This window comes from Dasypus novemcinctus, chromosome 23 (genome assembly GCF_030445035.2).
Source record: "Dasypus novemcinctus isolate mDasNov1 chromosome 23, mDasNov1.1.hap2, whole genome shotgun sequence".
Taxonomy (NCBI): Eukaryota; Metazoa; Chordata; class Mammalia; order Cingulata; family Dasypodidae; genus Dasypus; species Dasypus novemcinctus.
The window spans coordinates 19,530,070-19,551,521 of record NC_080695.1 but is presented as its reverse complement, the minus strand read 5'-3'; the positions used below and the strand labels follow the sequence as shown (position 1 = coordinate 19,551,521).

The window sequence follows — 21,452 nt, the reverse complement described above, 5'->3', positions numbered from 1 at the left end:
CTCTCTCAAAAAGTTTGTTGGTTTAGCATGCAGGAAGCAGGGATCAAAGTCATCAGAGAGTAAGACTTTCCACAAGTTTTTTCTAGGTAACTGCATATTTAACCCTGATTTGCAAGTTCCAAGTTAAGTCCTCAAATGCAGCACTATCATCTGGGAGCTTGATTTCCAGAGGACTGGAATTTCCAGAATCACTTTCTGTTTTCTTTGTGCCCAACAGTTCAGTCCTCAGCTTATCTCACTTGTCTAGCACTTTGCTATAAGCTGCAAGGAAAAGTCAAGCCGCATTCTCTGAGTTTACTTTGCAAAGTTGTTCAGCTAAATGCCCAGGCTCACCATTTTCAAATTCTGCCTTCCATATAACATCAGAAGTCAATCTTGCTAAGTTCTCTGCAACTTTAAAACACGGATTGCCTTTCCTCCAGTTTCCAATAATAGTTTCATAATTTACTTCTAAGGCATCATAAAAAGTCTCTTCAGCATCCATATCCCTAACAAAACAATCTCGGCCTTTTCTATCAAGCAGCTCACAATTCCTCCAAAAAAAACCCCTTACCCATTTATAAAACTGTTCCAGCATTTTGGTAATTGCAAAAGCACTTCCCCACTCCTTGGTACCAAATTCTGTATTGAGTAAGTCCTCAAAGGGGTGCTGATGCAAAATACAAGAAATCTGTTGGCTTTTATAATGGGTATTTATTTGGAGTAGAAGCTTACAGTTACCAGGCATAAAGCATAAGTTAATTTCGTCACCAAAGTCTATTTCCACATGTTGGAGCAAGATGGCTGCCAACGTCTGCCAAGAGTTCAGGCTTCCTGGGTTCCTCTCTTCCTGGGGATTGTTTCTCTCAGGGCTCAGATGCTGTGCTTTCTCCACAAGGTCAGCTGTAGACTCAGGCAAATGGCCCTATCTCTCTCCCTGAGGCTTGGGCCGTGTCTAAGGAGCTGTCTCTATTCCTGTGTTCTTCTCCTGTGTGTTCACTTCCTGGGCTCCAGCTCAAAATGCCAACATCAAAACTCCAACATCAAAACTCCAACTAACTGCTCTACCATGTAGTTTTATCTGTGAGTGGGTGGGGACTCAAGATCCTAGTGACATGGCCCAATCAAAGTCTTAATCATTATTTAATCAAGTAAAGGTGAAACCTCTGAATCCAATGCAATCTAATGCGCAAATAGGAAAAGGCCAGTTTACAAACATAACCCAATATCTATTTTTAGAACTCATAAACAATATCAAACTGCTATAAGAACTAATAGACAAGTTCAGCAATGTGGCAGGATATAAGATTAATATGCAAAAATCAGCAGCATTTCTCTATACTACTGATGAGCAATCTGAGGAGGAGGTCAGAAAATAAAATCAATTTATAATAGTGTGATGGTTAGGCTAATATGTCAACTTGGCAAGGTAACTGTGTCCAGTTGTTTGGTCAAGCAAGCACTGGGCTAACTGTAATACAAGGATATTTATTTTTTCTTTTCTTTTTTTTTTTTTAAAGATTTATTTATTTATTTCTCTCCCCCCACCCCTCCGTCCCGGTCATCTGTTCTCTGTGTCTATTTGCTGCATTGTCTTCTTTGTCCGCTTCTGTTGTTGTCAGCGGCACAGGAATCGGTGTTTCTTTTTGTTGCATCATCTTGTTGTGTCAGCTCTATGTGGGCGGCGCCATTCTTAGGCTGCACTTTCTTTCGCGCTGGGTGGCTCTCCTTATGGGGGGCACTCCTTGCACATGGGGCTTCCCTACGCAGGGGACACCCCAGTGTGGCATGGCACTCCTTGTGCGCATCAGCGATGCACATGGGCCAGCTCCACACAGGTCAAGGAGGCCCGGGGTTTGAACCATGGACCTCCCATGTGGTAGACGGACGCCCTAACCACTGGGCCAAGTCCACTTCCCTACAAGGATATTTATGATCTTTAGTTATCAGTGAGTTTACTGCATAGATGGCTGATTACATCTAACATCAACCAGGAAGATTGCTGTCAGCAATGAGTGAAGTTTTATCTAATCAGTTGAATACCTTAAAAGAGGAAGTGATTTCAGCATTCAGAGAGAATTTCCCAGCTTGTCTTTGGACAGCCAATACTTCCTAGAAACTCATCAAGGACCCTCATTGAACTGTCATAGGAGCCCCTGGTTTGCAGCCTCCCTGTAGAACCTGGACCTGTGCATCCCCATAGTCACGTGAGAGAATCTTATAAAATCTCATACTATTTTTAGATATCTCCTATTGATTCTATTCCCTAGAGAACCCTGACTAATACAAATACTGACTAAAGGAATCAAATTAAGCAATAAACTTAACCAAGGACTTAAAGGACCTGTATTCAGAAAACTACGAAACATTGCTAAGAGAAACCAAAGGAGACCTAAATAAATGGAAGAACACTGCATGTTCATGAATTGGAAGACTATAATTATTGTTAAGATGTCCATTCTACCCAAACTAATTACAGATTCAATGTAATTCCAATTAAAATCCCAACAGAGGGAAGCAGACTTGGTCCAATGGATAGGGCGTCCGCCTACTACATGGGAGGTCCGCGGTTCAAACCCTGGGTCTCCTCGACTTGTGTGGAGCTGGCCTATGTGCAGTGCTGATGCGTGCAAGGAGTGCTGTGCCACGCAGGGGTGTCCCCGTGCAGGGGAGCCCCACGCACAAGGAATGCACCCCGTAAGGAGAGCCGCCCAGCACAAAAGAAAGTGCAGCCTGCCTAAGAATGGCACCACCCACACAGAGAGCTGACAAAACAAGATGATGCAACAAAAAGAAACAGAGTCCCGTACTGCTGACAACAGAAGCGGACAAAGAAGAAGATGTAGCAAATAGACCCAGAGAACAGACAACTGGGGCAGGGGGAGAAGGGGAAATAAATAAATAATTTTTTAAAAAAATATGACTTATTTAAAAAAAAAAAAAAGTTGGAGGACTCTCATCTCTTGACTTTAAATCATACTACTTAGCTACAGTGGTTAAAAAATAAATAAAAATAAAAACAGCATTGTACTGGCATAAAAAGGCTAGCCATGGTGGCTGCTGGGTGTGGGGAACGGGAGGAAGAGATGAGATGTGGAGGCATTTTCGGGACGTGGAGTTGTCCTGGATAGTGCTTCACAGACAATTACGGGACACTGTAGATCCCCCCCAGGGCCCACTGGATGGAACGTGAGAGAGTCTGGGCTATGATGTGGACCATTGACTATGGGGTGCAGTGATGCTCAGAGATGAACTTACCAGGTGCAATGGATGTGTCATGATGATGGGAGAGAGTGTTGCTGTGGGGGGAGTGGGGGGCGGGGGCAGTGGGGTTGAATGGGACCTCATATTTTTTTTTAATGTAACTTAAAAAATAATAATAAATAAATAATTTTTAAAAAAAACAAACAGACATATTGACCAATGAAACCAAATTGAGAACTCAGAAATAAACCTTCACATCTACGGTCAAGTGATTTTTGACAGGGCTATTAAGCCCACTCAGCTGGGTCAGAACAGTCTATTCAACAAATGGTACTGGGAGAACTGGATAGCAATATCCAATGAAAGAATGAGGACTCCTATCTCACATCTTATTCAAAAATTAACTCAAAATGGATCGAGGACCTAAATATAAAAGTTACAACCATAAAACTCTTAGAGAAAAATGTAGGGAAACATCTTCAAGATCTTGTGGTAGGTGACAGTTTCTTAAACCTTACTCCCAAAGCATAAGCTATGGGGAAAAAAAAGGATAAACAGGACTTCCTCAAAGTTAAACACTTTTGCTCTTCAAAAGACTTTGTCAGGAAAGTAAAAAGGCAGCCTACTCAATGGGAGAAAATATTTGGAAAAAACATTCCTGATAAGGGTTTAATATCCATGTTGTAAAAAGAGATTATACAACTCAATGATAAAAAGACAAGCAACCCAATTAAAAAATGGATAAAAGACTTTAATAGACATTTTTCCAAAGAGGAAATACAAATGGCAAAAAAAGCACATGAAAAAACGTTCAACATCATAGCTATTAGGGAAATGCAGATCAAAACTAAAATGAGATACCATTTCACACCTTATAGAATGGCCATAATTTCAAAAAAGGAGAAAACTACAAGTGCTGGAGAGGATGTGGAAAAGGAGGAACACTCCCTCACTGTTGGTGGGAATGTAGAATGGTACAGCCTTTGTGGAAGACAGTTTAGCAGTACCTCAAGAAGCTGAATACAGAACTGCCATATATTCCAGCAATCATCTTAGTAGGAATAAGAACTGAAAGCAAGGACATGAACTGACATATGCACATCAATGTTCATAGTGGCATTATTCACAATTGCTAAAATATGGAAACAGCTCAAGTGTCCATCAACTGACGAATGGATAAACAAAATGCGGTACATAGATACAATGGAATACTATTTAGCTGTAAGAAAAAATGAAATCGGGATGCATATGACAACATAAGGACATTATGTTGCATGAACTAAGCAAGACACAAAAGGACAAATATTGTATGGTCTCACTAATAGGAATAAATGTGACAAATAAACTCATAGAAGCAAACTACAGGGTACAGGTTACTAGGAGATAGAATGTGGGTTGAGAATGGTAGCTGATGCTTAATGTATGTATAATTTTTAATAAGGTTTATTGTAAAAGTGTGGAAATGAATAAAGTTGATGGTAACACATTATAGTGAGTATAACTAACACTGCTGATTTATAAATGTGATTATGATTAAAAGGGGTAGTCTGTGGATATAAATGTCAATTGAAAGGAAGCTAGAGAATAATCTAGGGACTGTATAACTGTGATTTCAGTAGTGAATGAAGATTGTGGTTAATAGTATAAATATAAGAATGTTCTTTTACAAAGTGTTAAGAATATGGTAATACACAGGAGAATTACAACTAATGTAACTTATGGATGACAGTAAAGTAATATTATAATATTTTTGCAACAATGGCAAAAGATGTATCAATCAAAAGGACAATAATAGGGAGATATAAGGGGATATGGGATTTTTCCTTTTGGAGTAATGAAAATATTCCAAGATTCACTGAGATAATGACAGCACAACTCTGTGATGAAAATGAGAGCCACTGAGTGTATACTCTGAAAGGACTGCACAAAGCATGGGAGTATAGAACACAGTGACTCCTGTGGTGGAAGAACAACTATGGATAACAGAATATGAGAACATTCTCTCATGAACTACAACAAATACATAATACTAATAAAGGATGTTGATAATCAGGTGGCTTGGGGAGAAAATACAACAAATGTAAGATGGGCTATAGTTTGTAGTAGTATTTTGACAATGCTCTTTCATAGTTTGTAACAAATGTTTCACAACAGTGCAAAGTGTTGGTGGCGGGGTGATGTATGGGAGCCCTGTTTACCCACATTTGTTTTGTAAATTCACAACTTTTACTATACACTTATTGTTTATGTATGTTCACATATGAATAAATCATACTTCAATAAGTATTTTTTAATTTAAAAAAATTAAAAACTCAAAACGATGGGCAAAAAGGCAAACCACAAACTGGAAGAAGATACTTGCAAAGCTATAAAAGATAAAGGATACATACATAGACTATATGACAAATTCCTAAAATTTAGTAAGGAAAAGAGAAATACGCCAAAACAGGCAATGATACCATGTGCAGTTCAGAGGAGAAAAACCAAGACTGGCCAAATAACACATAAAAATAGAGTCAATCTCAGTACAACTAGGAAAATGAAATTAAAGCCACGCCGAGACGCTACTTCACACCCAGCAGAGAGGCAAATGTGTTAAAGTGGCCACCCCAAGCCTTGCCCAGGCTGTGGGAAAAGGGAACACTCACGCCCTGCTGCTGGGAGGGTCACTTGTGACAACTATTTTGGAAAACCATTATTTGACTATATGTGCATACTGTAAAACCCAGCAATTCCACCCCTGGGACTCTTTCCTAGCTTAACTCTTGAGATGCATCTGAGGAGACGTAGGGATGGGCACGGCAGCACAGCTTGTACAAACAACACTGTGAAAACCACCAAAACACCTCTCGACAGGAGAACAGACAAATCCAGGTATGGTCACATGGTGGCACAGCATGCAGCTGTGAAAACGAACCAACTGCAGATACACAGGATGACCTGGCTGACTCTTAAGAAACATAGTGTTGAGTGTAAAGCAAGTCATGCAAGATTACATATATGACACCCCCCCAAAACAGGCAAATTATTCAACACACTTGACAACCTGTGTGCATGCGTGTATAAATATACACATCTTTGGCCTGAGGGGTGGTGAAGCACACAGGCAGGGTCTGCAATATTGGGAATGTTCAAAGACTTAAACTGGGGGAGTATAATATGCCCGTAGGCTAGATATCATCTTTTATATAAACCCAATATTAATCATAAAAAAGATTTTAAGTAATTAAAAATGTTAAAGGATTATGAAAGAAAAGAATGGAATGCCAACACAGAAACTGTCTGGGAGGAGGAGAAAAACCAATTTAGAAAGAATGGTCAGGTAGGCCATTGCTGAGGAGATGACACCCAAGTTGAGACCTAAAGGATGCAAAGGAGAGAAAAGAGCATTCTGGACTTAGGATCCGAAGCAGAAAAAAGCTGGGCATGCTCCAGGGAGTGACTGAAGGGAGGCCGTGTGTGGTGAGAATCCAAGCCAGGGACAAGGTCAAGGATGCCAAAGGAGGTGCAGATGTGGACAGCAAGTTTCTGGAACAACACCCAGAAAACTGTCAACTATGTTACTCTCCAGTGAGTGCGACTTTTACTTTTTACCTTATTCCTTTCTATGCTGACAGTATCAACAATTTTATTATTTTTATAAAATGCTGATGAATTTTTAAAAAATTTATCCGCATCAAGATTTTTTAAATAAAGATTTTTAATACTTATCAAAGAAAGGCAAATTTAAAAACTGGCATATACTTATAAGCTTAGCATGCTGATACTGATGCACTCATTCTAGAGAGACCATGACTGAAGTGGTACTTCTAGGCACATCTGATGGCAGTATAAATGAGGAAAACTTTTGGAAAGCAGTTTTGCAATACATTTTAAGAACAACAGAAAACATTCAAACCTTTTGACCCACTCCTGACAATTTAGCCTAGAAAAATAATCTGAGTGAAAGAAAAAGCTGCAGGTATACACAGGGCAATTGTAATAAGATCTTGCACATCCCACCCCCCAAATTAAAAATGTGAAAACAGAGGAATGATGAAATGCCTTATGGTAAAGTAACTTAATGCCACAGTGCACTAATATTAAAAACTATAATTCTAAAAATTGCAGCAACAGGGAAAACTATTTTACGTAAACTTAAATGATAGAACAGGCATTTAAATCTGCATCCAGGCGGCGGTCTTGGCCCAGTGGTTAGAGCATCCGTCTACCACATGGGAGGTCCACGGTTCAAACCCCAAGCCTCCTTGACCCTTGTGGAGCTGGCCCATGCGCACTGCTAATGCGCACAAGGAGTGCCGTGCCACACAGGGGTGTCCCCTGTGTAGGGGAGCCCCACGCACAAGGAGTGTGCCCCGTAAGGAGAGCACCCTAGTGAGAAAGAAAGTGCAGCCTGCCCAGGAATGGCTCCGCGCACACGGAGAGCTGACACAACAAGATGATGCAACAAAAAACACAGATTCCCGTGCCGTTGACAACAACAGAAGCAGACAAAGACGCAGCAAATAGACACAGAGAACAGACAACCGGGGTGGGGGGGAAGGGGAGATAAATAAATAAATAAATAAATCTTTTTAAAAAATAAATAAAGTTGCATCCATGCTATTATTACAACAGTATGAAAGATGTATAAATGTCACCAAGGACTGGAAAAAGGCCTAAGACAATGAACATGGAAGATGTGAAGAGTTGGTAAAGGACTTAAAATGTTTTCAAACATTACTCTTCCATTGTTCCTACCCTGTTAATAGTACACTCTTATAAAATGTTTTTAAAAAGAGAAACTAAACAGGTTGAAGTTAAAGACTGATGTCAAAACACCAGTCAATAACCCAGGGCCATCTAGCCTGTCCTTCACTCTGCCCTCCCTTACGTGCATTCTTCTCTGGTCACTTAAAATGCAGCTCTTCCTTAGTGGCAGGTGTTTCTTCTTTAAAAGGCTCCAACAGTTTCCTCTCTCTGCTGAGGAAAAGGCTCAGAACTCCTTTGTTGAGAGGTTGGAGTAACTTCCAATGCTTTATGGGTTCATTTCTAAGGGAGGGGGAAGGGATGCGACACAGCACCGCTCTCCGGCGGCGAGAGCCAAATTAAGGGAGTGGGTGGTAGCCCAGGAAAGCCCCAGTGCTCACAGCTCTGTTTTGCACAGGCCAATACCCGCACCACCCCAAACAGATGAAAAGTAAGTTACCTGTTTGCCCATCTGCGCCCCATCCACAAGAATAGACTTCTCCTTTATCCGTTAGGAACAGACTATGATCCTGACCACAGGCGACCTATCAGACAAATGGGAAGTGATGAGAGGAACACGCAGGACCCCAAGTGTCCTAGCCAATGGCCAGGAGCAAGGCCAAGGGTTCCCCACCCACTCCATCTCTGGGGAGCCACGCTCCCCCCACAAACCTTTCTTCCCCCGATTCTTCTCTTCTGCCTCGCTCGTGGCTTCCAGTCTGTCCATCCTCAGTGTCTCCAGCCCTCCTCTCTCCTCACTCCTCACACCTCCCTGGGAGCCGGTGTCCGTTCCCCAGGCTTTAGCTGTCACCCCCACACTGTTACCTCTAACCTCCACAACACCTCTGAGTTGATCCCAATTTTTTTTTTGCATTAATTTTCCTTTTATTATCCTTGATACCCTTGTGAGAGATAAACTGATAGGAAGTAAAAACGTGGCTTGTACAGAATCTACCATAAACCCAAGAGGGAAAAGTGCAAGACTGACTTCTTCCTTGACATCTAGTCCAGTGACTGACATCTGACCCAGCGATCCTCACCAGTAAGATGTCTTACAGAGATCAGATCTCCACCCCCACGCCCCCCAGGTACTCAACAACTAGAGAAAAGATCTCATGTCACCGACCACTTACTAAGCCAGGCACTGTGCTAAGTCCTAGGCACACATCGCCACAATCGCAGGGAGAAAGTGAATCTCAGAGAAGTTGGGGAACTTGTCCAAAGTCACTGAGTAATTCAGGGAGGGAGAAGGGACTTGAAATCACATCCACATGATTTGGAAGCCTATGCAAGAGGGACTCCACTCTCCTGCAACCTTCTGTTCAACTGCCCAAAACCAAACGCAGGCCCCCACCTCCCCCACTTCTCCCCCGCCCCGCCCAGCCTCTGCCTGCTCCTCCTCCAGGACTCCCCTTCTCAATTAGGAACAGGGGCAGCCACTCATGTGCCCCCTGGAGTCACAACGGACTCCTAACTCACTCCCCATCCATCTACACATGCCCCAAATCTGGTCAGTTCTCCTCTTTATGGGTCTCTCCCACCAGCCCCTTCTCCTCATGTCTTCCCAACTGGCCTTCATCAGCCCCTCCCCAGATCAAGTCCATACCAAGGCCAAAGTTTGCTCTCTGACATGATTGTGACTTGGCTGCCAGTCGCCCTGAGAGAACTTTTGACAACCCCTGACTGTCAAGAGGATGACATCTCAACTCCTTTGCAAAGCGGGCAAGACCCTGCATCGTCCACACTCAACCTGTCTTCCAGCCCATTTCCCCAGCACTGCCCCTTAAGCACACCAAACTCCAACCCCACTGCACCTTCCAGGCACTGGTCACGCGGCCCCCAGTCCTGTCTTAAAACCCTTTCCTTTCACCCATCCCAGGAGAGCTGGTGAACTCCTCCACCACCTCCTGCACGATGCCTGCTCTCCCTTCTCTCCCAGCCCTGGGACACTTAACAGTTGCTCTTCTGGTCCTCCCACGGCACTTCCTGTACACCCTCACTTATGTAGTCAAGGTTCATTACAAATCCCTACCATACGTCAGGCACTGAACCAAGGACGGGAATAAAATGGTAAGCAAGATAAAGCCAGTTGGGCATACACGTGGCATTAAGTATACTGTGAAACAGCTCCTAACTGTTAAGCTGTCTCTCCCACCAGACCATCGTCCCTTTCTAAATTTTATCCAACTTTATATTCCTAGAATCTAGTGTAAATCCTCACCTAGAGTAGGAAGGCAATCATTTTTATTTAAATAACACCCCCACACGTGTGCCATCACCCAACCCAACTTCCAACCTTTCCAGATGGACAGCTCTCACCTGGACCACCTGGCCATCGAAGTCCTGCATTCTGTGGACTGTGTGGCTTTCACTGTAGCCGGGAGCAATGTGGGGAGACAGAAGAGAGAGGGTCAAGGCAAGCAGTGTGCAATCCTGGCCCCCTCCTCTCCAACCCGAACTGGTCGGCCCCCACACTCACACTGCCGGCCTCTGGCAACACAACAAATGCCAGGGACACTCTCAGGGTCAAATGTAAGCCAGAGCTAGGTCTACCCAAGGAATTAAACAAAATCTCTAGGTGAGTTTAATAGGCAGGCAAATTTTTTTGAAGAGTAAAATGAACTAGATAAAAATAAAGAGGATTTTTAAAGTCAATCGATTTGATAAAACTCACAATTCTTTTCTAAAAAAACATTAACTCGGAGTTCTATGCATCACAGCAGTGCTCACCACCCCAGCCACAACCGCCAGGAGCACAACCGGAAGTGGAGCAGAAGCTTCGCAGCCGCCCACTGAGCCTCGTGCCCCCTCCCAAGCCTGGGCAACCTTGCTGCTTACTGCTCTGTGGGCATATCACGTAGGAGTCACTCGAGAACTGTTTACTTCTTCACACAAGGGCAAGGGGTGGTCCGTGGGGGCTCACCTGTAAACTTCGTCGCCAACCACCTTCCTTCCGCACTGCCCGTACGCGTTGTTCCCCATGCTGAAGACTAGAGGAGGACAACACCAGGGACAGCGGCTCACAGATGCCCCGAGCGTGGCGACTGGAAGGGGGCTCGAAGGCGGTCCTGGTCCGAACGCCCACATCGCTGCCCCTCGACTGCCTCCTCCCCGTTCCCAGGCTTCCGCTCCCGGCCCTCCCACCAGGCTCGCACCCTCCCGGAAAAGGCCTCGGCGCCCCGGCCCTGCTCCTGGCAGGAGGTCGCCCTCCACGTCAAATGCCCTCTTGAAGAGCTTCTAAGCACCACTTTCACCTTTTCTACAAAACACATTTACCCAGAAAATGAAATTTTAAAAATTTACTCAAGATGGCCTTTCCCTGAAAACAGCCCCCTCTTCCAGCGAGGGGCCTGGCACCCAGGAGCCTGGACTCCGAGAGCCCCACACTCCCTGGAAAAGGGCCGCAAACAGGCTTCTTTCAGCACCAAGTGGAAGAGGTCATCTACATAAATCACGACAAAGGGAGCAGGAGGACTTGATATCAGGCGGCTCGTGCACTTGGTCACATTTTGAAATGCCTGCTATTTTCCAAGAGCCACAGAAAGCAGAGAACTTTCAAAAATTAGGGTTATCATAGCCTGTCGAATACAGGTCTCTGGGGCAATTGTGATTTCCTCGAGAAATGCCAACAGCTGGACTAATGAGATGTGGCTCAATCAAATAAGCCACTTCAGCCAAGACGCCTTTTCCCAACAGAAGAGCCCCCTGCCCTCCCCGGCCTTGAGGGCCATTCACCTCCTTCGCTGTCTGTCAGGACAAGGGAGTGGGCTCTGCCGCAGGACACCTGTAGCACCTGTGTTTCCTGCGGTCTGTCCAGAGGCAGGGGGATGGGTGAGGGCTCCAAAACATACTCATATCCCCTGGCTGCAAAGGAAAAAAAAAGTCCAGTTTGTTTCAAATCACATTACAGTGACTTAGACACATTTAGAAATCCCACTTTTCAACCACATTTTTTATGCAGGAAGAAAGAGCCAGTGATGGGAACACCATCCCCAAGGTCCCTATGTTAGTGGCACAGCTAGGACCAGAACCTGGGCTCTCGATCCACTGCCCCACTCTACACCTCTTCCACCAGAGTCTCACCAAAGAAATCTGTTCATGTGCCCTTTACTAGCATCTGAGTTTCTAAGGAAAACAAAAGCATTTTCCACCTTCGATACCCACTAAGATTTCTTAGTAAGGTGAAGAACAACATATTTTGCTGAATGCCAGTTACATAAAAAGGAGTCAAAAAAGAACACAAAGATGCATTTGCTGGCCTATGTATTAAATCTCTCTAGAAGGATAAACTGGAAACTGTTGACACAGGTTGCTTCAGGGAGAAAAAGAGGTGGGAAGCAGACTCTTTACCATTGACTTTAGAATTCTCAACTATGAACATGTTATCTATTCAAAAGAGAAATAAAATTTAAATTCTTAGTAAACAGCCTTTCATTCAATGAACAAGAGGCACTATGCAGCAAAGGGACAGACTTGTGTGTCCCAGAGCCACCTGAGGGTACCACCACTACAGCTTGCTTCTTCCTGATTTGAAACCAAGCACTCTTATTTATGCCAGTTCTCCAAGAGATACAGGCAAAACTATCCCCAAGCTATTACTTTATGTAAGGGGAAAGTTTCACAGAAGGCACTCCAAAGAAGAAATCTTAACTGCTCTTTACAGTCCTACTTGAGAAGCCAGACTGGCCTCGGTAGGGAACTCCCCTGGAAAATGTTCAACAACGAGCTTTTGAACATTTATTATGTAGGCCAAGGTTAAGGAGAAAATCTGAAAAAGTTCCCAACCTACCCCTCTATTTTCTCCTGTTGATCTCATGTTTCAAAAGTTTTTGTCTACCAAAAAGAAGGCATTATTACTACTATATACCAGCCCATTTGTATTGCTCACTGACTGTTATAATTTGCAGACAGAGCTTTGGACCTATATAGAATAACAAACATATTACAATGAAGTGATATGATTTCAGGCTAAATCAAAAAAAACCGGACAACGCTGTTCGCTTATGCAGCCTTATTAGCTGAAAATATACAGGACTTTAAAACACTGAAATACCCCATAACTATCTTCATAGATCCCTAGTTACCTGGGAATCCATAATACATAACATTTAAAAGTCATCTGGTTCTAGATCCAACTACTAGGAAATACAGGACAGGAGACTGTTAAATGGCACCACAGAAATGCACTTGGCAAACTACTGACTGGGAAATTCCATAGGTTAAGCAGTGGGATTTCTTCAAGAAAAAAAAAATTAAAACAGACATAAAGATATTTTAAAAGACTTATCAACCAATTGCAATGAGAGGACCTTATCTTCATCCTGATGTAAACAAATTTTTCAAAATCTAATGACAATCATGACACAACTAGCAACCTTAACACTGGCTGGCTATTTAATGATATTATAGTATTACACTGTTCATTATTTTTAGGTATGATAATGCTATTGTGGGTATTTTTTAAAAGGTCCTTACTTTTTTTAGATATATGCTAAAATATTTACAAATGAAATCATAAAATGTTGGGATTTGCTTCAAATTTACTGGGAGAAGAATATATAGGAAATGAAAAAAACAAGGCCGGCGTGAGGTGATGATTGTTGAAGTTAGTGACAGTACATGGGGGTACACTTTACTATTCTGTCTACCTCTGCATATGTTTAAAATTGTTCTTAGTAAAAGGTAATGAAGAAAATATAATGTGGTAGCCCACAGTAATAAATACTTTTAAAAGCCATTTCTGACATAAAGGTAAGTGAAAAAAGCAGAATACAAAATATATCATATGATCAAAATTATGTAAAATTTTATTTGCACATGAACAAGGGAATAGGAAATAAAATAAAGGCTCATCAGCACGTAATTCTAAGTTCCCTGATATTTGAAAAAATGTTTACTAGCGTTCTTATAATATTGTTTAAATTACCTCTAACAGTTTTATAATCCAAGTCTCAAACACTGGAAATAATGTCTCTATCTTAAGGATTTCACTGAATCCCCCAGATAATCCCCTAGGCACTGGGAAGTATTGCAGGTTGTTTCCAAGCTAGGAAAGACTGGTCATCCCTTTGGAGCCAAAAAGGCCTATCAGCAATGCCAGGTGTTTGCCCCCTGCCTGGAGGCTCAGTATGGTTACCAAAGAGGATGAAAAACCACCTAGTCCAGATGATTCTGAACAGCTCTGTCAGACTCCATTTATTTTGTTGTTACAGTTTACTTTACACAGTCATATCCTTGAAATTCTACAGAGCTTGCTCAGACCCACTGTGGTGGAGAGAAGTCAAGGTGAACGTGCTCACTTTTATCTTTCCGGCTCCTGTGAAATCCAAGCTGTGAATCTTTGTTGAGTCCCATGCCCCAAACTTTCGTAACATCCTTTGTTTTAGAGGACAGCAAAGTGAATCCATAGCCACAGGCGGCAGATGAGATCTAAAAAAGAGAACATGAAGCATTAAGTGATTTGTGATATCAAGTTTTTCAACACTAGATGACAGATTACTCACCAAATCCAAGACCACACACTGCTAATGTAACAACTAACATTTATTGAGCACTTCTATTGCGTTCAGTGTTTGATACATGCTATCTCATTTAATCTTCGTAACTACCCCATGAGGTAGGTATTATTATCATCCCCAATCACTAAGAGACAGTCTAGCATAGTGCATATTAGATTCACAGACCACCTCGGTTTGAATTTTGGCTCTACCCTTACCAGCTGTGTGACCTGACAGATGACTGTACTTGTCCGTGGGTGTAAAAGGGACAGTGATAGCACTGTCACAGGTTGCTGTGAGGGCTACCTGTTCCTATCAGGGAGCTGCTGTTCCTGTTATTGTTATTCTCTGGGATGGGGAAATTGAGGCTCCTAGAGGTTACGAAACTGCCCTGACACAGCAAATAACTGGAGCTGGAGGTGTCAGGCTCCAGAATTCATGCTCTAAACCCTCATGCTACACTGTTACATTCTCAGAGCATTCCCGTAAAATCTAATGAGTATCACAGCCAGTGTGAACTTAATATGACAGACTCTCTGCTGTTTTACCCAGAACGTCATCAACCCTCACCATCAAGGACCAGATGAGGAAACTGAGGCTCCCAATAGGGCTAGAAGCAAACCAAAGGCTGCCTGGCTTCAAAGTCGACCCGCTTTCCACACTACCAGAGGGGCCGTATTTCCAGTGGCCCTGGACTGCCCTGTTTACACCAGATGACCTGACCTCACCCTCCAAAGGGTCTTGGTCCGGACAACAAACTCCCCAGTCTCCCGAGTCAGCCCCGACTACCTCTCAGCTGTCAAAAGGCTATCAGAGGCCAGTGGCTTTTCTCTTCAGAGACCACATGTAAATCCACCCCACTCCTAATGAAAATGACAGCTTCTGAACGATGAGGAACAGTGTGCGCCTGTGATCCCAAGGGGGCCGAGAGAGAGGAGAGGCGGATCAGTGAGAAATCTAACAGGAAGATCCTAGAAATGAACGGCCAGAGAAGGGCTGGCAGACCTGCCTTGACAAGTACTGCAGGAAGGCCTTGGGGGCTAAAAGAAAATGACAGCAGCTCTGACTGAAAATCACAAGAAATGAAGTGCACAGTAAAAGGAATTCTATGACCATAAACCACTGTGTAAACTGAGCACCGCCAACCCTCCACAGCTCCCAGCCCAGACCCCTGAAGAAGGGGAGGGGCCCAGAGGGCACTCCCTTGTCATGTACCCTTAAAGAAGTACACTCTAACCCCAAAAAAACACTGTGTAAATATATTTTTTCTCTTTTCCTCTCTTAAATGCTTTAAAAGACAACAGCAAAAACCAATAACTACTAAATAGTACAGCTGGACTTAAAATATGAAGATGTAATATATACTACATTAATCACACAGAGAAGAAAAAATGGTGTTATACCGGAGCAAAGTTGCTATATTTTATCAAAATTAGGTCAATATTAACCTGAAGCACATTGTGATAAATTAAGTGCATATAATCCCAGGAGCTACCACTTTAAAAAAAAAAAAAAGTTGAAGACCAACAAAGGAATTAAAATGGTAAACTAAAAATACCTATTTAAAACAAAAGAAGCAGGAAAGGAGAAACAAAAAAGACATACAGAAGACAAATAGCAACATGGCAAAGGTAAATCCAACCACATCCATATTATATTTATAGTGCATGCAGGAAGGGGACTTGGCCCACTGGATAGAGTGTCCACCTACCACATGGGAGGTTCATGGTTCAAACCCCAGGCCTCCTTGACCCGTGTGGAGCTGGCCCATGCTGATGCATGCAAGGAGTGCCCTGCCACTCAGGGGTGTCCCACGTAGGGGAGCCCCACGCGCAAGGAGTGCGCCCTGTAAGGAGAGCCGCCCAGCGCGAAAGAGAGTGCAGCCTGCCCAGGAATGGCGCCGCACACACGGAGAGCTGACACAACAAGAAACACAGATTCCCATGCCGCTGACAACAACAGAAGCGGACAAAAGAGGAACACGCAGCAAATGGACACAAAGAACAGACAACTGTGGCGGGGGGTGTGAAGGGGAGAGAAACAAATAAAAAAATAAATCTTAAAAATAAATAAATAAAAAAAATAAAAATAAAGTACATGGCCTGAATAATGTCAGCAAAGTGGTGGAGCAACAAGAACACTTGCAAAAATCACCACCATCAACTTTTTTGGAACTCTGGGACTCAACCAAAGACTTGCAGCAATCTGGGAAGCATTTATTCAAGAAAAACAGCTGAATCCTGGCAAGAACAGTGAGCTTTGCCCAGGTTTAACTTGTCTTAGTCCCATCCCCCTCTCCCTAGTGAAGCTGGCTAGTAAGATAGGGAATCAGGGAGTCAGACTTGGCCCAGTGGTTAGGGCATCCATCTACTACATGGGAGGTCCGCAGTTCAAACCCCGGGCCTCCATGACCCGTGTGGAGCTGGCCCATGCGCAGTGCTGATGCGCGCAAGGAGTGCCCTGCCATGCAGGGGTGTCCCCTGTGTAGGGGAGCCCCACTTACAAGGAGTGCGCCCCATAACGAAAGTCGCCCAGTGGGAAAGAAAGTCCTGCCTAAGGATGTGAGCTGACGTCTGCAGGGGTGGAATCTATGATGAGCTGGCGGTAAGTATGAGCACAAAGAAGAGATAAAATGGGGGCAAGGGGTTGCCTTTGGGTGGGGCTTTGCAGGTTTGAGGGGGGCTGGGGATGGGCAGATGGGTAATATTGCCCAACAAATTGGGGGGAGAGAGGGGCAACATAAGAAACATAGGAGTGTCAGGTGTTGGTTGAGAGTAAAATGCTGAGAAAATTGTATCAAAATAAAATTAGGAGGGTTACCTGTTTAGGATGCTCGGAGGGGATGGTCTGACGCGGGACAGACTCCTGGGGAATGTCTGAATGTTCATTTTGCCAGGGTGGGTTGTACCATTGGGTAGAGACCCAAGTAGTGAGAGTGGGGGTGGACCCACATCCTGGGGAGGACTAATGCCATCAAATAGAGGGAACTGTATCTCTCGAGAGAAAGGGTGGCTCCCAGGGCATTAGGGGAGTTGAGCAAGTCAGGCCCTGAACACTGTTGCAAGGATCTCTGGACATGGCTCCTCGGGAAATGGAGATTGGCTGTCGGAGATTGGCTGTCGCTGTGGGGCCCAAGGGGAGGGGAAAATGGATGTTGAATGGATGGAACCAAGGTAAATGTGGGGGTAAGAGAGGAGTTTCGCGAGAGTACACAAGGATGGATATAAAACATGTAATATTACATCAAAAACATACAGGGTACGACAGACTAATAATGTAAACCATAATGTAAAACATAAGATAACTAAAAATTTAGAAAACTGCATATCCTAAAGAATGAACCACAATGTAAGTACAGATGTCACCTTGTTTGAAAGCTATTGTCTCGGAGTCTGTACATCAGTTTCAGTAAATATGATATGAATAAGTTATAAGATTATCGCTGTGGAAGGGAAAAGGTTTTATGGTGGATGTGTGGGAGTACTGTATATTGTATATATGAATTACTGTGATCTAAGGCTCTTGTGAAGAGAAGCTCAATAATTAGGAAAAAAGAAAAGAAAAAGATAGGATGTAGAATTTTTCCAAATCAATACGTGTTCTAGATCTAACCTTTAAACTCATCGCTATATTACATTTTACTAGTAAGGGAACCTGACATTATATTGGGCTTCACTTTTCAGGAAATTTTGGATCACAGAGTAGTTCAACAATGGCGGCGAGGAATACTGGTATAGGATGTTATTGACCGGCGATATATGGTTGACAGGGAGTTATACAGGGCATATGTCCAGGGTGCATGGTAAAGTTTGGATATACTTATAGTGGAAATAATTAAAAACAACAGCTGGGGGGGTACTGGGTTCCTGGCTGGGGGTGCTCTGTCGTGGTCCCTAGGGGAGCAGCGGCAGTCCCCCAAGTGCAACGGTAAGAACCAGGAAGGAATGAGGGTCCAACAGTGAGCCCTTGATACTAATGACTATGCTTGTGAGCCTATACGCCTGAAATAAGAACAAGGCCTAGAGCAGCACTGTGCCTGGGAGTTTCCTCCTGACAGCCTTCATGTTACTCAAATGTGGCCAGTCTCGAAGCCAAACTCAGCATGTAGATGCAGTGCATTCCCCCCAGCGTGGGACATGACACCTGGGGATGAGCCTCCCTGGCACCAAGGGATCACTACCAAATACCAGCTGCTGATGCAACTAGAAAATGACCTTGAATTGGAGGTTCAATGCGGATCAGCAGAATATCCCTATCTACATATAATAACAGGACTTTAAAATGCTGTTTGACCTAATGTAAGGGGGAAATGGAAAGGAGAAATGAGTTTATATGGCTATGAGTCTCTAAAAAAGAGTCTGGAGGTTGTCAGAAGGATTGCCCTTATGCACACCTGAGCAGAGTCTCAGAGACAGATAAAGTAGATACAACCCCAGGTATTGGTTCTTTTGAGGGCTAAAGAAACCCACGGGTTCTATGGTCATGGCAGATGAGGTTCACTGCCATGTCAGTTGGCCCTTCTTTGGAGCTGGTGTTTCTGCGTGATGGAACTGGACTCAGATGGGATCTCTTTTTACAAGCCTTTCGTGCTACTTTACTGGAATTGTAGTTGGTGCTGGGGTTTAAGATATATCTAGGGGATTTGAATCTCTGGACTGACAATATGATAGCCACACCCTGAACCTCAACAGACTTCAGCTCCTACACTCTGATTTATTGGACTTACCCCACTCAGCTAACATGGAGTTGAAGAATGTCAACCACCACACCATGGAGCCTAGAGTGCCTACAACTGAAAGCAGGAGGATTGCATCCAGTATCCATGTGGAATCTAAGTCCCCTCTTGACATAGAAGTGCAATGGACACAACCAATCCAATGTCCACAGAGAAAATGTGGCATTGGTGTGGGAAAAGTGGCCATGGTGGCTGCTGGGTGCGGGGAATGGGAAGAAAAGATGAGATGTAGAGGCGTTTTCGGGACTTGGAGTTGTCCTGGGTGGTGCTTCACGGAAAATTACGGGACATTGTAGATCCCCCCAGGGTCCACTGGATGGAACATGGGAGAGTATGGGCTATGATGTGGACCATTGACCATGAGGTGCAGCGATGCCCAGAGATGTACTTACCAAATGCAATGGATGTGTCATGATGATGGGAGAGAGTGTTGCTGTGGGGGGAGTGGGGGGTGGGGGCAGTAGGGTTGAATGGGACGTCATATTTTTTGAATGTAATATTTTTTAAAAAATGAATTAAAAAAATTAAATTAAATTAAATTAAAAAAAAGAAAGTCCTGCCTAAGAATGGTGCCACCCACACAGAGAGCAGACACAAGATGCAATCAAAAGAAACACAGATTCCTGGGCCACTGACAACAACAGAAGTAGACAAAGAAGAAAAGACGCAGCAAATAGACACAGAGAACAGACAACCGGGGTGGGGGTGGGGGTGGGGAAAGGGGAGAGCACGTAAGAGAGAGAGATCCTAAAAAAAAAAAAAAAAAGGGAATCAGCAGATGGATCTGGAAGCTGGCAAGATGTCCATGTGGACATCAAAAACCCCAAGCTGGCTGCTGGGAGACCCCCTGCCCCGAAAGATTCTGCCACTCAGAACAAGATTTCCTCTGGATGCCAGGTGAAGACCTGGCTATTCCCCAAGGACTTTATCACTGGGCCCTCCTAGGGGATTGGTGGATGGAGTAATCAATCAAAACAGTAAACAGCTGTTAGCAAAGGGGTAGAATAATTAACAGTCCAAAAAGCAGACACAAGACTTGAACTCACTCACTCCCCCATGGACCCAGATTCTGGCCGCCTTCTCCCCCCCTGCATGGATCAACACGCAAGTAAAACGTGGGCATTTATAATCTATAATGGGAAACTGTAGTCTGTAAATCAGCCCACTTTTTCACTTTTCAGCCCCTTCCTCTCTATCTGGGACCCAGGATCTGTTATTTTCTCCCATTTCTCGTCCCTCTCTACCTTAATAAATTACTGACCTAACTCACCAGACCTGCTCTTGAAATTCATTTCTGCTAAACAGTCAAGAACCTAGACAAAATCCGATAACCCTAGGACCACACTAGTCTTGAAAACCAATGGCCTGCAAAATGTTGAAAACCACAGCTTAGCAGCCAATGGAGGGCTGAGCAAGATTAGAGCAACTTCAAAGCCTCCTTCCCAGAGAACTTTCATTATTTGTGCTATCTGGTGGTTTCCTGGAAGGGCCCACTAAAAAGCTGTCTTTCTTTGACATGACCCAAATCTCACCCAGTACAAACATCCTTTTTCCTAGGGGTATTTCCTGAAAACAATCTGAAGCAATTGTTGAACACTGCAGCTGCCTAAGGCAGTGGATAATAGATGGCGCAAACAACAGGTTAGCCAAAAAGCTTCACAGAAGTTGGAGAATGAGATGTCCATAGGGGGCTAGGGTGGAGTTGTAAACTGCCTGGCTAAGTGTTAAAGGTACACCCCAACATGCACACAAAACAAACACAGGGAGATTTATTGGTTCCAGGTTGTTAAGAAAATCTCTGTCCAATCAGTTTACCACCAGGCTAACCAAACAGAGGCTTCAATGGGGACACATGACAAGGAACACAGACTTCACAAAATTGGTTTGGAAAAGTTAATAATCAAACAACAATAAGCCCTGGGAAGGGGAATGAAGTTATATAAGAGCAAAGTTTTTATATACTATTGATATTAAGTTGGTATTAATCCAAAACGAAATTTTTAAAATTAAGATGTAACTACTAAGAAAATAATGAAGAAGATTCAGTAAAAGAACAGAAAAGGAAATTCAAATGCTATATCAATAACTATTTAACACAAAAGACAAACAGCAAAATGATAGGTGTAAATCCTACCTTATTGGTAAGTTTCATTAAATGTAAATGGAGTATACACTTCAATTAAAAGATAGAGGGGAACGGGTGTGGCTCAAGTGGTTAAGCGCCTGCTTCCCACTTGGGAGGTCCCAGGTTCACTTCCCAGTGCTTCCTAAAAACAAATAAACAAACAACAAGCCAAACTCAGGAAAGC

At 43.5% G+C, this 21,452-nt stretch overlaps 1 protein-coding gene across 2 annotated transcripts in view; it reads right to left on the bottom strand.

Moving 5' to 3' along the window:
* Positions 1 to 21,452, bottom strand: part of RCC1L (RCC1 like) — a 62,886-nt gene that overhangs the window by 24,533 nt on the left and 16,901 nt on the right. For both annotated transcript variants that reach the window (XM_004463716.4, XM_012527269.3), the window contains exons 2-6: positions 14,211 to 14,340; positions 11,647 to 11,775; positions 10,835 to 10,901; positions 10,231 to 10,282; positions 8,372 to 8,456 (exon numbers count right to left, since the gene is read on the bottom strand). In XM_004463716.4, coding sequence (XP_004463773.1) covers positions 8,372 to 8,456; positions 10,231 to 10,282; positions 10,835 to 10,901; positions 11,647 to 11,775; positions 14,211 to 14,340 — 463 coding nt within the window. The remainder of the gene's footprint in view (positions 1 to 8,371; positions 8,457 to 10,230; positions 10,283 to 10,834; positions 10,902 to 11,646; positions 11,776 to 14,210; positions 14,341 to 21,452) is intronic.